The 17,464-nt window shown below is 35.7% G+C and overlaps 1 protein-coding gene across 10 annotated transcripts in view; it reads left to right on the forward strand.

The window, feature by feature from the left end:
* The window catches only part of Ulk4 (unc-51 like kinase 4), a 623,492-nt gene that overhangs the window by 195,765 nt on the left and 410,263 nt on the right, over nucleotides 1-17,464 (forward strand). For all 10 annotated transcript variants that reach the window (XR_007105971.1, XR_007105973.1, XR_007105972.1 and 7 more), the window contains exons 27-28: nucleotides 2,358-2,409; nucleotides 2,497-2,591. Coding sequence is in view for 7 of the 10 variants with exons in the window: in XM_047532456.1 (XP_047388412.1) it covers nucleotides 2,358-2,409; nucleotides 2,497-2,591 (147 nt within the window). In the remaining 3 variants the exon portion in view is untranslated. The remainder of the gene's footprint in view (nucleotides 1-2,357; nucleotides 2,410-2,496; nucleotides 2,592-17,464) is intronic.

Raw genomic sequence — 17,464 nt, forward strand, 5'->3', positions numbered from 1 at the left:
CTCTCCTAGTTTTAGCAGTCAGATCTTTGGGGAGCCTATGGAGGGAGTGTGTATACCATGCTTCTTTTGGGCCTCCATTGAATTGTGCTGGGAAACGGGAGATAATGGCAGTCAGAAACTGTGTTAGGGAACTCACCATGTGTATTAAACCCTAATGTTCATTGCATTTCTTGTGTCCTTTTGAAAACACACTTGATTAATGAGCTAAAGAAGAGGATTTTTATTGTGTTTTCTTCACATCTGGTCTTATTAGTTTATAAAAGTACAATGAGTGTGTGTTAATTATATATTTTTACCAAAAAGCAAGGACACACTTTGCGACCTCTGCAGAATTTTATTATCTGTGAAAGCTGGTTTGTTGATAGCTTTTGGCTTCTGTTGTAAATAAAGCAGAGATTGTGCACTGTTTATTTTTAAAGAGGTGATAATACTGCTTGCCACTATTCTCACCCTAAATTCATGACTGTTTATCTTCATGGAGCCCTCCTCTGGTTTGTACATCTAATTGGTTTTCTTAGTGTCTATACTTTGACACTCTCCTCAATAAATGTTCATATCTTCTCTCCTTGAATATCCAGTGCCTCCTTACCCATTCTCTTACCTCATCACTTTGTATTACACTAAGAATGAAAAAATATATTTAAAAACATTAAAATTGGTAAATCAATGAAAGAGCCAGTAGCAATACTTTTAATTAAATAGGGAAAGTATAAAGTTATGAGAAACCCATAATATCACCATCTTGATAATCCTCATTGACATCAATAAAGAGTAATATGTGTGCTTAGAAAATCCCAAGAGTACAGAAAGGCAGACAGGGAAAAGTGGCAGTACACCTCCCATCAGGCTCTGAAGGAAACTGACACCTGTCCTTTCTGTGGTCTCCTCCTGGAATGTTAATGTTCACATCACCGGCATTTGTGTATTATCTACACATTCTCTCAAAGTAATTACACAGGGAGGATCATGACCTTGACACTTCTCTGTGCCTCCCACTGATGGTAAGCCACAGCCCACTTGGTAGGTTTATTAAAGTGGAAGGTACCTCCAGCTTTCTTCTTTAGCATCAAATTCATATTTATTCAACAAAAGTAATGTCCCATTTTGGAATTTTATGAAACTCTTTCAACCAGATGATGATGAAAAGCTTACATACATTATCCCCTTTTAAATTTTATCTTTTTAGTCTTTTTTTTTTCTGTTTATTCATAGACAAAAAGAATGCAGAGTATCTGGAATTTTCAGTTTTCAAAGAGTTTCTTTTCCTAGATTGATTTTGTTTATAACCAAGAAAGTAAATATGTCTCTAAGATTTTTTTTCTCATTTTAAGTGTAATTTATGCTTGCTTATTTAAAATATAAAGTGCAGACTTGTTAGAGAAAATGGGGAAGATTATAGTGAAATTTAAAAAGAATAAAATCACTCACAACTCCACACCCAGAAATAAACACTGTTAACATGTTGTTTTCTTAATATTTTATTCATATTTATGCATGTTTTATAGAAGCAATTATATCTATGTGACATATATGTGATTGAGACTATGCTGTGTATATATGTATATAGGTTTATATTCTACCTTTTGAATTTAACATAAGTATTTTTCAACCTTTGTCCATATTTTAAGAATTATTTTTTATGAGCATTTTAATGGTGACATACTGTCTCATTTGTATGAAATGGATACAGTTTGATAAAGTACCCAAACCAATACTACACTTTTTAGGGATATGTGTATATGCAGGAAATTGTTTAAAAACACCGATGAAATCATTAGTTTGGGAGAGTGGTTATCTGGGGGAGAGCTGCGCAGGTGGGATGGAGGAGCTCATGCAAGGAATTGGGTGTTGTTCTTAACATCCCATATACTGAGAATAAGTGTGGCAGGTCTTCGGTCTCTGGAAAGGATTCTGTATCAGTTGGATTAGCTTCACCTTTTCAGGTGCTTATATTACTATTGAATTTATTCTAGCATTAAATCTCATTGATGGTGATTTGTATATTTAAAAATAATTATGGCTTGGAGTTGTGGCTCAGTGGCAGAGTGCTTGCTTAGCACATGTGAGGCCCTGGGTTCCATCCTCAGCACCACTTAAAAATAAATGAATAAAATAAAGGTACTGTGTCCATCTACAACTAAAATTTTTTTAAAAAACAATAGTTTATAATTTATAGTATTATAATCATATCTTAAAACTATGATTATAGTGTTTATAATATGTAGAGAGAATATTGTTTTATAAGAGTTATTTCACTAATAATGGTAGATGCAGTTTTGGGAAGATATTAATTACCTAAATTTTATTTCAAAGTTACTTTGAAACTTCCATTAATTAAAAATTTTTATTTTTTTCAGAGTCATATTAAGTCAATAGACTCAGGAGAAACTAACATAGATGGAGCCATAGGTAAGTAGACCATGCAACATATAATGTTTGAGGTATTTTGTGTTAGAAAATGAACACTTTACTAATAATGATTAACTGTGTTCTTAGGATTGACAGCATCAGAAGAATTTATCAAGATCACATTGTCAGCTTTTGAAGCAATAATACAATATCCTCTTTTATTGAAGGATTATCGCTCTACGGTCAGTTTTTGCAATTTTTGAAATAAGCTTTTTTCCATTTCCTTGGTAATTTTGGGTAAAGGGACCTGTTTTACATATGCTTAGCTCATGTGGGTTCCTTGTATGAAGTAACCATTCAAAAAGCAGGAGGGACCTAGGAAATCTGTTCCTTTTTGTTGTTCTTGACTTTCTTGGGGATTTTCTTGTCATGTTCTTCTGGTTACATCTTTATCCCAGCCTTTTCCTCCTCCTTGCCTGATTATCTGTTGTAACCAGATATAAACCTTTACAAGAGGGTTTATCAACTTGGACATTTTGGGATGGACAGTTTGTTGTGGGACTGCCCTGTGCGTTGTAGGATGTTTAGCAGGGCCCCTGCTCATTAGGGGCCAGTAGCTCCAACTCCATGTTTCCTCAGTTATGACCACCAAAAATGTCTCTAAATCCTGACATACACCCTCTCATTGGCAAAATTGCCCCCATTTGAGAACCTCTGCTTTAGGGAGATCCTTAGGAGAGCTGGGTACTGACGTTAGCAGAGGGAGGGAAGGCTTTCTCTACCTTTTTTTTTTTTTTTTTTTCCAGAAAGTATCCCCAGAAGACTAGCTAGTTAGGTTGCAGTGCAAGGAGCAATAGCAGTTTTGTCAGGGAGTAGCTCTTCCGGAAGCTTCCTTGGAGCAGAGACGTGGTCTTGTCCTCCCTTTCCCGACCCTCACTCCTGCCCCTCCCACTGCAGCACTGGTGATTTGTACAGGGACTCAAACCCTAGTGACTACTTTTGGATAATAGAGTATACCCTGTGCCCAACCCAGCAAAGGTTTGATTTGAAAGTGTTTCTCAGATTTCAAACAACCCAAAGGCAAATTTTTAGGCAGCAGTCACTTAAGTTAGGGACTGCCTGTAATGAGGATGAATTAAAGCACTGAACTTAGAAATTAAAACTATATTAATGAAAGTATAAAAAAAATCATTTTTGACACCTTCATACTCATTGATAGCATTGTAGGACTTAATTTTGGAATTAATTTCCTTACACTATTCTTTCTCTCTCTCTCTGTCTCTCTCTCTCTGTCTCTCTCTCTCTCTCTTTCACACACACACACAAACACACACCTCCCTTTTTGTATTGAATGCTTCACTTAAATAGTGCCTTCCTTGGCTTGTGACATCTTAGAATTAGCTCATTTCTGATTTGGGCTCATAGTATATGCATATTAAAAATACAGTTTTTAAAATGTGACTTAGAATGCTAGAAGAGTAGTCTGTATTTTGCTTTCTTAACTAGGAATTATTGTTAAAATCAATGCAGGAATGTTAGTTTGGAAATTTGGCTGCTGGTTAATGTACAGTTATTGTGGAACAATATTTAGAAGAATGTGTTAACTCCCCAAATGTTATAATGTGACAATGGTATTACCACCAGCTTTCAGGCTTCAAAATTGAACAGTGTGTGTGTTTCTTATGTTCACTAAGTTTTTTTTTTTCTTTCCCCCCACCCCTCCCACCTCTCTTTTCCCTCTATACAGTCCCTGCTTCTTCCATTCTTGCCCCCCCAACCCCCCATTATGTGTCATCATCCGCTTATCAGTGAGATCGTTCGTCTTTTGGATTTTTGAGATTGGCTTATCTCACTTAACATGATATTCTTCAATTTCATCCATTTGCCTGCAAATGCCATAATCTTATTATTCTTTATAGCTGAGTAATATTCCATTGTATATATATACCACAGTTTCTTTATCCATTCATCAATTGAAGGGCATCTAGGTTGGTTCCACAGTCTGGCTATGGTGAATTGAGCAGCTATGAACATTGATGTGGCTGTATCTCTGTAGTATGCTGATTTTAAGTCCTTTGGGTATAGGCCAAGGAGTGGGATAGCTGGGTCAAATGGTAGGTCCATTCCAAGTTTTCTAAGGAGTCTCCATACTGCTTTCCAGAGTGGCTGCACTCATTTGCAGCCCCACTAGCAATGTATGAGTGTACCTTTTTCCCACATCCTCTCCAACACCTGTTGTTGCTTGTATTCTTGATAATCGCCATTCTAATTGGGGTGAAATGGAATCTTAGTGTAGTTTCGATTTGCATTTCTCTTATTACTAAAGATGGTGAACATTTTTTCATATGTTTGTTGATTGCTTGTAGATCTTCTTCTGTGAAGTGTCTGTTCATTTCCTTAGCCCATTTGTTGATTGGGTTATTTGTATTCTTCGTGTAGAGTTTTTTGAGTTCTTTATATATTCTGGAACTTAGTGCTCTATCTGAAGTATGAGTGGCAAAGATTTTCTCCCACTCTGTAGGCTCTCTCTTCGCATTGCTGATAGTTTCCTTTGCTGAGAGAAAGCTTTTTAGTTTGAATCTATCCCAGTTGTTGATTCTTGCTTTTATTTCTTGTGCTATGGGAGTCCTGTTGAGGAAGTCTGGTCCTAAGCCAACAAGTTGAAGATTTGGACCTACTTTTTCTTCTATAAGATGCAGGGTCTCTGTTCTGATTTCAAGGTCCTTGATCCATTGTGAGTTGATTTTTGTGCAGGGTGAGAGACAGGGGTTTAATTTCATTCTGTTGCATATGGATTTCCAGTTTTTCCAGCACCATTTGTTGAAGAGGCTATCTCTTGTCCATTGCATATTTTTGGCACCTTTGTCTAGTATGAGAAAATTGTATTTATTTGGGTTTGTGTCCATGTCCTCTATTCTGTACCATTGATCTACCTGTCTATTTTGGTGCCAATACCACACTGTTTTTGTTACTCTTGCTTTGTCATAGAGTTGAAGATCTGGTATTGCGATACCCTCTGTTTGATTCTTCCTGCTAAGGATTGCTTTAGCTATTCTGGGTTTCTTATTCTTCCAGATGAATTTCATGATTGCTTGCTCTATTTCTGTAAGGTACATCATTGGGATTTTAATTGGAATTGCATTGAATCTGTATAGCACTTTTGGTAGTATGGCCATTTTGACAATATTAATTCTGCCTATGCAAGAACATGGGAGATCTTTCCATCTTCTAAGGTCTTCCTCAATTTCTTTCTTCAGTGTTTTGTAGTTTTCATTGTAGAGATCTTTTACCTCTTTGGTTAGATTGATGCCCAAGTATTTGATTTTTTTTGAGGCTATTGAAAATGGAGTTGTTTTCCTCATTTCCCTTCCAGCTGTTTCATCGCTTGAGTATAAAAATGCTTTAGATTTATGCGTGTTGAATTTATAGCCTGCTATTTTGTTGAATTCATTGATGAGGTCTAGAAGTTTTCAGGAGGAGTTTTTTGGATCCTCTAAATATATAATTATGTCATCCACAAATAGTGACAGCTTAAGTTCCTCTTTTCCTATTCGTATCCCTTTAATTTCTTTAGTCTGCCTATTTGCTCTGGCTAGAGTTTCGAGGATAATGTTGAATAGAAGTGGTGAAAGAGGGCATCCCTGTCTTGTTCCTGTTTTTAAAGGGAATGGTTTCAGTTTTTCTCCATTAAGAATGATGTTGGCCATGGGCTTAGCATAAATAGCTTTACAATGTTCAGGTATGTTCCTACTCTCCATATTTTTTCTAGTGTTTTGAGCATGAAGGGGTGTTGTATTTTGTCGAACGCTTTTTCTGCATCAATTGAAATAACCATATGTTTCTTATCCTTAAGTCTATTGACATGATGGATTACGTTTATTGATTTACGAATGTTGAACCCTCCTTGCATTCCAGGGATGAACCCCACTTGATCGTGGTGCACAATTTTCTTAATATGTTTTTGGATACGGTTTGCCAATATTTTGTTAAGGATCTTTGCATCTATATTCATCAAGGATATTGGTCTAAAATTTTCTTTCCTTGATGTGTCTTTTCCTGGTTTGGGTATGAGGGTGATAATAGCTTCATAGAATGAGTTTGGTAGGGTACCCTCCTTTTCTATTTCCTGGAATACTTTGATAAGTATTGGAATGAGTTCTTTGAAGGTCTTGTAGAACTCGGCTGAGAATTTGTCTGGTCCTGGGCTTTTCTTGGATGGTAGAATTTTAATGGCTTCTTCTATTTCATTGCTTGATATTGATCTGTTTAAATTGTGTATGTCCTCCTGGTTCAGTTTGGGAGGAGCATATGTCTTTAGAAATTTGTCAGTATCTTCGGTAGTTTCTATTTTGTTGGAATACAGATTTTCAAAGTAACTTCTCATGTTCTGTATCTCAGTGGTGTCTGTCGTGATTTTTCTTTTTACATCATGTATTTTAGTAATTTGAGTCTTCTCTCTCCTTCTCTTTGTCAGTGTGGCTAAGGGTTTGTCTATTTTGTTTACTTTCTCAAAGAACCAACTTTTTGTTTTGTCAATTTTTTGAATAGTTTCTTTTGTTTCAATTTCATTGATTTCAGCTCTGATTTTAATTATTTCCTGTCTTCTACTACTTTTGTTGTTATTCTGTTCTTCTTTTTCTAGGGCTTTGAGCTGTAATGTTAGGTCATTTAGTTGTTGACTTTTCATTCTTTTCTGGAATGCGCTCCATGCAATGAATTTTCCTCTTAGTACCGCTTTCATAGTGTCCCAGAGATTTTGATATTGTTGTATGGTCGTTCTCATCGACCTCTAAGAATTTTTTTTTTTTTTTAAACAAGTCCTTCATGGAGTCATTCTTTTTTTTTTTTATAGTTTACATTCAATATTTTTTTCTTAAAATTGTATTCTTTTGCATATTATAGAATTTTCTTCAACATTTTAACAAGATTGCATGTACTTTAGTGGTGGTTATAGGAAAAGGGTGATGGTGGTGGTTTGAAGTATCAAGCATTTCTGTATCTGAAATCTTAAGGCTTGTTAGATGTGTTTGAGCTCACCGTCTTAGAGAAAGAAAGTTGTTAAAACCTGGAAATGCCAGCACTGTAATTTTTTGGGGGAGGTGGATACAAGGGATTGAACCCAGGGGCACTTAACCACTGAGGCACATCCCCAGTTCTTTTAATTTTTTTCTTTTGAGACAAGGTCTCCCTAAGTTACTTAGGGCCTCGCTAAGTTGCTGAGGCTGGCTTTGAAGTCAGGATCCTCCTGCCTCAGCCTGTGAGCTGCTGGGATTACAGGCAAGGGCCACGATGTCCAGTTGTAATCTTTACTCTCCATTTTTCTTATTTTAGCTCCAAGAAGAAAGTACAGATCATGGGAAAGATGGAAAATACAAAGTTCAGTGAATTCTTTTTAACACTTTTTGGGGTATGATTTAAGTTAAAGCTGAGGATCAAGTCTTATTATATTCATGTTTAATTATCTGTAACCGTTCTGAGTTATTGAGTATTGGTTGCCTTGCCTTGCTAAGGACTACCCTAGCACAGGGGTAGGATAGAAATGAAACAAAGCAGTTGCCCCCATGGAGCCCATAAGTAGGCATAGACAATGAACATTAAAGTAAATTCTAATACACCAAGTGGTAGGATGTCCTATGAAGAGAAAATGAGGTTTGAGGGGGTGAGCGAAGGGACATTTTTATAAATGGTGATTTTCTCTTCAGTAATGCATGTTTGGATAGACACCTGATAAATCTGGGGGAAGAAGTTTCTAGGCAGCGGGAATAGCAAGTGCAAAAGGAGGGGCTGTGCCCAAGGACTGGTAACTTGCTGATGATGCAATTGGGGTAGAGAAGGCTTCCAGAAGATGAGAGAAGACTGGTGGGGCTGGGAGAAGTAGCACATTGCATAAGGCACTTGGCCACGGAAACAGATTTGGAAATTACTGATTATTGACTATTGTTTCGTGAATGGCCCCATTGCTGTTTCACAAAGATTTTTAAATGTAGTTTGATAGGTAGGAGTAACAATTTCTTTCCTGTGGTTTTAGGTTTATTTTTTGATTGGTGTATAGTATTCCATTTTATGAATATGTGTACACAAATGTATCAAAATATCCTTGTTGCTCTGGATAGGCTTTAAGTTGTTTCTACTTCTGAGCACTTAGAAATGGTATTTTGCAGATATTGTTATGTACTTTGTTGTTCTTAAGCACATGTTGTTGATATCTACTCAGTGGTTACAGCGTGCATGTGAACTCAGTTCTTCCTATGGGTGGTGCTATTGACTTTCAGTAACATCCTTCTTGATGCTTCTCATCCTGCCTAACTCTGGTTATTTCAGACTTTTAAACAGATCTGTATAGTGATATTTCACCATAGCTTTAATTTTTCAATTTTCAGAACTTAACAAAGCCTTTTAACATGTTTAGTAACTATTTGGATAAACGTTGGTGAAGTATTCACCCGTGTAGGTCTTGAGTTGGCCTTTTAATCACAAAATCCTTTATACTTTCTGTTCTCTGAAGATTATTATACTACTATTATGAGTCCTCTGAGGATTTTTGCTTTTGTCAACCCTTGTTAGGGGGGAAAAAAGGGACATGACAGCGGAGGGGAAGGGACTTGGGGGATTGGGACAAGGAATAAGAGGGGGAAGTGGGGTGAATACAGTCGGAGGATGTTATATGCATGTGTGAAACTGTCACCATGAAACCCGTAATTTTTGTACAGTTAATATGTGCTAATAATTATAATAAGTTAGCAGGTATGTTCCCTCTTATTTTATCCTCTGAAGAGTTGGAATATTTTAATCTCCAATACTGGTAGCATTTTCCTGTGAAGCTAGAAAGGCCTAAGTTTTTTTTTTTTTTTTTCTCAAAGAGAAGAAGGTCATCTTTATAGAATAGTTTTCTCTCAATTCAAGTTTTATTTCTCTATTTAGTTTTGTTTATTTTTTAATCTAGTTTTTAAAATTTATTGGCATGAAGAGGTTTATGTTTTCTTTTTGTCTTTAGTGACAGTATAATCTTGGGTCACACTGTTTTTTTAGTAACATTTATTGTTTTTTCCTTTCCTAACCTGCACAATCTAACTAGAGTTTTGCTAGCTTTGTTATCTAAGAGTCATTTTTCAGTTTTGCTAGTGTCCTTTTATATTTCTTTTCTATTTCATTAATTTCTGTCCTAACAATCCTTATTTTTTCTTTGGGTCTTTTTTTCATTGTTTTTCAGACTTCATGAGATAAATATTTGTTTTCCATATGCATTTAATATTGTTTCTCTTTAAATACTGTTCTTGTGGCATCTCACAAGTTTTGATATGGAATTTTTGTTATCTTTTGGTTAAAATATTTTCTGTTTATTCTTTGACCCATGAAATGTGGGTGTGTATGCAAAATATACATATATATTTAAAAATTTCCAAATATATGGGCACTTAATAGTTATCGCTGTATATCTGATTTCTAGCTTACTTATTTTGAAGTTAGAAAATATACTCTGGTTTTGATTTGTTCATATTTTTAAAGACTTTATAGCTCATCTCATGTTTTTGTGGATATTCTGTATGAGAAGAATGGGTATTTTGCAGGTATATTCAGTACAATATTTGATATATGTCCATTAGGTCACATTTATTGATCACCTTGTTTAAATCCTTCCTCTCTGTGTTTTCAGCTTTTTGTCACTGTGACAAAATATCTGAGACAAACAACTTAGAGGAGGAAAGATCTGACTCACAGTTTCAGAGGTTCAGTGCATGGTCAGCTGGCTCCATTGCTTTTAGGCTGAGGTAGGCCAGAAACATCATGGCAGAGGGTGTGGGCAGGAAAGCCCCTCACCGTGTACAGTCAGAAAGCAGAGAGTGCACGAGGGAGGAAGGGTCTAGGGGTAAAACGTATTCTCGAAGGCACACCCCCAGTGACCCACCTACTACAGTTTCCTCCACCTTCTAAAAGCACCACCAGCTAGAGACCAAACCTTCAACACCCACGCCTTTGAGGATGTTCCAGATTCAAACTAGAACACTCTCCTACGTTCGATCTGCTTATATTATAAACTATTGTAAAAGAAGTATATTTAATTCTCATTACTCATATCATTGTGAAAGTTTTTGTTTTATATATTTTTCAGCCATATTAGACACATGCAAATTTGCCATTATGTCATCTTTTATCTTTGCAAAGTGACCTTCTTGATCTCTACTAATGCATTTTTGTCTTAAGTCTATTTTGTCCCATCCTAATATAATCATAAAGCTTGGTTAATATTTGCCTGATAAATCCTTTGTCATTTTATTTCCAACATTTCTTTATAAAAATAAATTTTATATAATTTTTAAAAGTTAATTTGTATAATTGTTGACTTTTCACAGTGTAATTATTAGTATATTTGGATAATTCTACTGTCTTTTTTCACACTTTTGTCATACATGTTTTCTTTTGTTCCACCTCTACTTTGTAGTCCCATTGACTCTCTCCCATGTAATATGATATTTAAACACTGTTATTTTATTGCTTACCCTAAAACTAATATCATGTACATGAACTTATTAAAACCTGAACTTAAAAAGAAACTTACTTTCTTTAATTAATACAACCTCACCCTACTTATCTCCATAAAGTTCACTCGTGATATTCGTTGTTGTTGTCTGGTATTTCCAAGTCTATCTTTGAAGCACTCTCATCAAACCTTAGCATCACCACTTTAATACGAAGCTCGTTTATACCTGCTGCTTCCTTTGTTCTTTGTTCTCACTTTGTTTCTTCACTGATTTCTGACTGAAGTATACCCTTTACCATTTTGTTTATTTATTTGTTTATTTATCTTACCTTGGGTGAGTTGCTGCCAAACTCTGATGAAGTCACCATTTGTTGAAGGATATTTATAAACAGTTCTAAATTGGAGGCTGTTTTTGCCAATATTCTTAAGCATTGCAGGTACTATTGTATTATCTTCTGTTCTGGGCTGTTGTTGGAGAGGATCAGCTGTAGTCTTCAGTGTTTACTCTGAAGGGATCTTTGTCTCCTTGGTCTCATTCTAAAACTCTTCTTTTAATGGGAGGTATCTTTGGTGTTCTGTAGATTGACTATGTTGTAACTAAATAGGAATTTCTTTTTTAAAATTTATTCTAAGATTCTCTGTGCCTCCTGACTCTCTGGATTGTCCTTTTTCATCAGTCTGGAAATTTCTGTGCCAATTAACTCTGCTTATTCTCTCTCTTTTTTATTGTAACATATACATATGTATGTTACAATAAAATATATATATATGTTACAAAAATATATATGTATACACACACATATATAATATTTTAGTTGTCCATGGACCTTTATTTTATTTATTTACACATGGTGCTGTTTGTTCTTTCTTCAGCAATTTAAATCACACGGACAGTAAACATTCTCACTTCATTTTCTAAACTTCTTACTGTCTTTCTGCGTATCTCATCTTCTCTTTCAGTGGTATATTCTAAGTGATTTCATTGGTTCTGTTTCTATGTTCAAATGTAGCCATTCAGTTTTTAATTTTGGTTATTTTTCACTTGTTCTGTCATCTGTAGAAATTCTGTTTATTTATTTTTTTCATTTTGAATCTATACTGCTTTTTATAGTTTCATGTTCCCTGTAGATATTTTCTTTGTGATTTATTTATTCACATTTTAAAATGTAGTTTTCCTATACTGCATGTCTGATAATTCTCGTAAGATAGCCAACATCTTCTGTAGTCTGTGGTGTCGATCACATCTTGTTTATGCACAAATCATCATATTTACATGGTGGGTTGATGGTTCGCTCCTTACTGGTCATTGTCCTTGAAGTCTGTTTGTGGGCATTCCCTGAAACCTCCTGTGCATATTCCTTCCTCCAGAAAGGCTTTTTTTTTTTTTTTTCTCTCTCCGCTGCCAGCCATCTTTGTGTTCTACCAGTGGGGCCCCTGCCTCACACTCAGGTTCTCTATACCCAGTGTGCAAATTCCTGAGAATCCAGGTCTGAGACCATAATTCCCTAGGACACACTGTTCTGGAGCACGAGTGTGTGTTCAGGGATTCCTTTCTCTGAAAGCCCAATCCTCTCTCCACTCTAAAGCTCCTGTCCGGGGATGAGCTGGCCCCAGTGACCCCACTGTCGCCCTTGTGTGGTATTGTTGGCGAGAACCTCCTGGCACCATCACGCCACGCTCTGCTTAAGCCTTTTGTCCAGAAATGAGTCTTAAAGTTCTCCCACTGTTTTTCACACTTCAATTATTTTTAGGGTTTTTTTTTTTTATATATATATTTTATCTGGCAGTCTTCAGTGAGTGTTAATCCATGTAACCGTACCCACCATAACTAGATACCCTGTTTGACCTGGTGATTTTCACAGCAATGGACTTTAAGTCTCCGATTGAGACATTACTTGCTGAGATGTTGCTATTGATTCTTTTGCTTAATGAACAGTGACCTCATGGCTAATTTGTTAAGATCCAGTGTTTATAAATATCTGTATTGCATTTAAATAGAAATTTAATTAGTTTATTTTCTACTCATGGAATGAAAGCATACTAATTATTGAAACTGCAACCTCTAGTATGATTAAAAAAGGTATCATTTCAATGAACAGCTTCATAACCTCTTCTTGAGCATGACTGGAATACATGAAGATTCACATCCCAAGGAGCATAACGTTATTTGAAATTTTGTCACATGCTGTCTTCAAGGTTCCTGATCAATACTTTATCATATGGAAATGACTGAATGCATTTAACTCTTCCTAAACACAAGTGTTTAACTCAGATTTTTCTGAATTTCTAGACCAGTTAGTGCCTCAAAGTTGAAAGTCATTAGTCTGGTCCATAGACTATAGGAATTTGATTTGTACAGAGAATTTGTTTCCACTTATGGTGATTTAAAAAACATTAAATAGCAAAGGAAGAAATAAAGATTTATTAGAAAAGCCTTGCAATGATATAATTTGCCTAAGATGTAGTACTATTTCTTCAACATTGAAAAACAAGCTTAACCTTTGTGTTAAATTTCATTAAATTTTTTTTTAAACTAAAGGGTGGAGGTTAATGTTGAGTCATTTAAGCCAAATATTTGAGTTCATAGAAAGTATTGATGGGGATATAGAAAAAAACATAACTTTCAAAAAGTGCTAGTCAATATAAATTTGTACAACTACTTTGGAAAACTGGAAGAAACTAAACGTGTATATACTGTGACTCAGTAATTCAGTTTCACTTCTAAATATGCATTCAACAGAAGTGTAAACTTAGGTTCACCAAAATATGTATGCAGGAATGTTCAGATCTAAAATTGGAAACCACCAAATTGCCCATCAACAGTCTATGAAGAAATATGTTTGGAATAGTCGTAAGATGAAAAAAATGAATACAGAAGAAAAAAATGAATGGTTCTATAGTTACTCCTACCAACATGAATGAATCTCACCAACTTAACACGGAACTAAAGTTGTACAAGGTTAAAAAAGCACAAAATTAAAAAAAATTTTAAAAACCCAAAACAACAACAACAAAAACAGACAAAATCTATTACAAGTGAAGATAGTGATTACCCTCAAGTGGTCACTGTTTCAGTGGTGACTGGAAGGGGCTACAAGAGGGTTTGTGATACCCTGTTTCTTTTTCTGGGTGCTCCAGTCTTTTTCCTGGAATGTCTTAGCTTCTAGATTTTCTAAGAAACAGAGCTAAGAAAGATATGCATGATAAAATGCTATATTTGGTAATGCTTTCAATTTTAAATGTGCTTTCCCCTTTTGCTTGTTGATTTTAATGATTTAAACTATGTAGAACATTAACAAGGTTGAAAAGTTAAAACTATCAAAAAGAGTTTTTCAAAGGAGTATCACACCCTTCCCTTGTTATCTAGCCTTTGCACTCAATCTCTGTTCCGTCATGTCCTCCATTCCCTTGTGGGTAACCACCTTTGTTGATTTCTGGCTTATCTTCCAGTGTTTCTTTTTGTAAAATGAATGTATATATTCTTATTTTCCCTTTTATTTTTGTACAGAGAGAGTAACACATGTTGTCTTCTATGTTTTGCTTTTTCATTTAGTAATGGATGTTGGAAGTTATTTCATATTGGTTCATATTGATCTTCCTCTTTCTAGAGCCATATAGCTCTCTAGTTAGTATTCATACCATAGGCTATTCAACTAGTCTATGTTTAGAACTCTAGATAGTTTCTAATATTTTGCAATTACAAACAATGAATAACCTTGCTTATAAGTAGTTTCCTGTTGTTGGAGGTTTATCTTCAGGGTAAGTTCCTTAAAAAAAAATTTAGCATCCAAATAACAAGGTAAGTGCACATGTACTTTTGTTAGATATAGCCAGCAGCCCTTACATTGTAGTCTGCTGATTACACTTTCCCACCAGCAATGAGAAAGCCCTTTTCTCCATAGTCTTGACAGTAATCACTTTTTGTCAACTTGATGTGGTCTTGGAATTCTTGACATCTATTAGCTATTTAATATTATAAAGAAGATTGTATAACCAGTGTATTGTCTGGTTTTCTTGAGATTGCTTTTCTGAGAGGCCTCTTCTAGAAGCAGAGGTAATATTATGTCTGTGGCCCCTCATCCTGTGTATCTGAATCAGACTCTTATGAGAGGAGATTGACAGTGGAGGTGGCCATGTTAATGGTGGTGCTGTCAGGTATTCCACACTGATTAGGGTTTGCTGAAATGGAAGCAGCGATGAATGATTATCAAATGTAGAATAAGAATTTTAGTTGAGTAGTTAGGAAGGAAGACTTTTCAAGTGATTTACTTTCACCAATAAAATCAGCAAAAAATAAACATGTTTATAAAAATAATAATGTAAAACATACTTCCATTGTAAATGGTTAACTTTTAGAGGTACATTTTTCCACAAGTTGTAAGATTGTTGCTTTTTTCTCTGTGAAGAGAAGGTAACTTGAATATGCTTGCGTGGTTTTTTATAGCTTGAAGCTGCTGAACTTGTAAATCTTAAACAGTTCATAAAATGGAAAATGTTAAATTATAAACAAAGAATTATCTTGTGTAGCAATAGCTTGTTGAAGAAAAAATGAGGTTTAGTGATACAAGTGTTTACATATTCCAAATGAACTTGTTATTATCTAGGGTAAGTGTTCCAGATCTGTCTTTAGTGTCCCTAAATCACAGATATTCATCTCATTTGGGAAATGCCACTGAGGATCATTAACAATAACTCCTTTTAAATCGAGGTTCTAGTTTTTGAACAAAGAAATAAAAAAATTCCCTAATCTCAGTAATTTCCATCTTTAAAAAGAATTCAGTAGTACGTTGTTTTTAGGACATGTCCTCAAATTAACTTTGGCACTGCGGAATGTCTTTAAGAAATCACTAACACTAGCATTAAATATTAAAATTCCTTGAGTTACTCTCTATAGGTGGATTATCCCTACAGCTAAAACAAGTAACCATGGAGTTTTGTTGCAGAGAGGTCATCATTGGTGCAGCATACTCTAATTAGGATTTCAGTGGTTAGTGGCATATATATTTATGAATTCTGTGGAATAATTTGGAAGGACAAAGCATTGGTGAGAAAAAATTTTCTAACTCAGTCAAAAGGTACTCTATTCTCTCCTTTTTGATAAGGAGACCTGTTACCAATAGGCAAAGCTATGCCAATTTAAAGGTTTCTGCCTTGTCCTATGTCAGATTTCATCATCATGATTTCCTTTCTGTCACTCAGAAGTGATCTTGCAGAGTGTTTTTGGGGTTTTGTCTTTTTTTGTGTGTGTGGGGGGAAGGGTCTCCTTTATTATTATGCTGTATTGCCTTGGTTTTCTATTAAAGCATACCATTTTAATGTGACTGGTTTTAAAACACCAGTTGAAGTTCATCATGAATCACTCATTTTTTGAAACAAAAAACATCTGCAACATGATTAATCAATAAGTATACTATTCATTTATTGTGTTAATATGAGATTTGAAATTTCCCAGATCCTAAGGGAACTTAGCCACCGTTTTAGGTAAAAATCAGTGGACACTGAAGGAAGAAAAATAAATAACTACTGTTTAAATGTATGTTTGGAACAGGGTCCCCCCATCTCTAGGAGAAGATGCAGGCTTGGATCCTGTGGGGCAACAGATGTGCCTTCCCAGGCCCATGGTGTGGTGAAAGGCAGAGAAAAGCTGCTACTGTGAAATACCTGCCTGATCTTTCTATGACCATCAGGCCTAGGTGGATCTGAACTGGGCTTCCATTTCTTTTGTAGGTAGGATTAGGGAGTGGCCTGGAAGCCTGGATGAAGAAGACAGGTAGAAAGTACCTGGAATTTGCCTTCTTAGGAAATGAACAACTATTTGTTGGTGAGGGAAGTAGGAAAGGAGGCAAGAACAAAGAAGGTCCTAGAAGCCAACAAATCAGGCAATGGGGCACAAACTCAGAGCTGGTAGAGAAACGTCAGTGGAAAAAGGTAAATTTTTTTTTTTTTGCAGGTAATTCAAGATGATTAAAAATAAGGATAGTTAACATTCAACTTTAAATTGCTGGTGTTATAATATCTCCATCACTCCAAGATCTCAGTAAATTCTGGTGTACACAGCAGGACTTTGTGAAACTTTGATATTAATCCTTAAAAAGAGATTGAATTTTAAATTCAACAAGGACCACCCAAATGGAAACACTGTTTAGAACGTGCCATATAGCAAGGGAGTCAGTCATTTCTTGGATTTGACAGATAAGTTAAAGGCAAGTAGAGAAGTGGGTGAGCTTTACAGAGAAAAAAGGGAGTACTTCATGTTTGTCTCTATTTTAGTCAGCTTTTTCACTGCTGAGACTAAAAGAATCTGACCAGCAGGATTGTCAAGGAGGAAGGGTTTATTTGAGGGCTCCCAGTTTCAGAGCTCTTAGTCCATAGAGGGCTGGCTCCATTCCTTGGGACTCCAGGTGAGGCAGAACATCATGGCAAAGGGAAGCAGCTCGCATAACCAGGAAGCGAGGGAGAAAGAGTCTCCACTGTCCAGATATAAACTGTATACCCCATAGCCACGCCCCAATTCAAATCTCCTCCAGCCACACCCTACCATTTCAATTAATCCCATCAGGGATTAATTCACAGTTTGGGTTAAGACTCTTAAAACCCAATCGTTTCTCCTCTGAACCTTCCTGCATTGTCTCACAT

The sequence above is a fragment of the Sciurus carolinensis genome, chromosome 17 (assembly GCF_902686445.1).
Source record: "Sciurus carolinensis chromosome 17, mSciCar1.2, whole genome shotgun sequence".
Classification (NCBI taxonomy): Eukaryota; Metazoa; Chordata; class Mammalia; order Rodentia; family Sciuridae; genus Sciurus; species Sciurus carolinensis.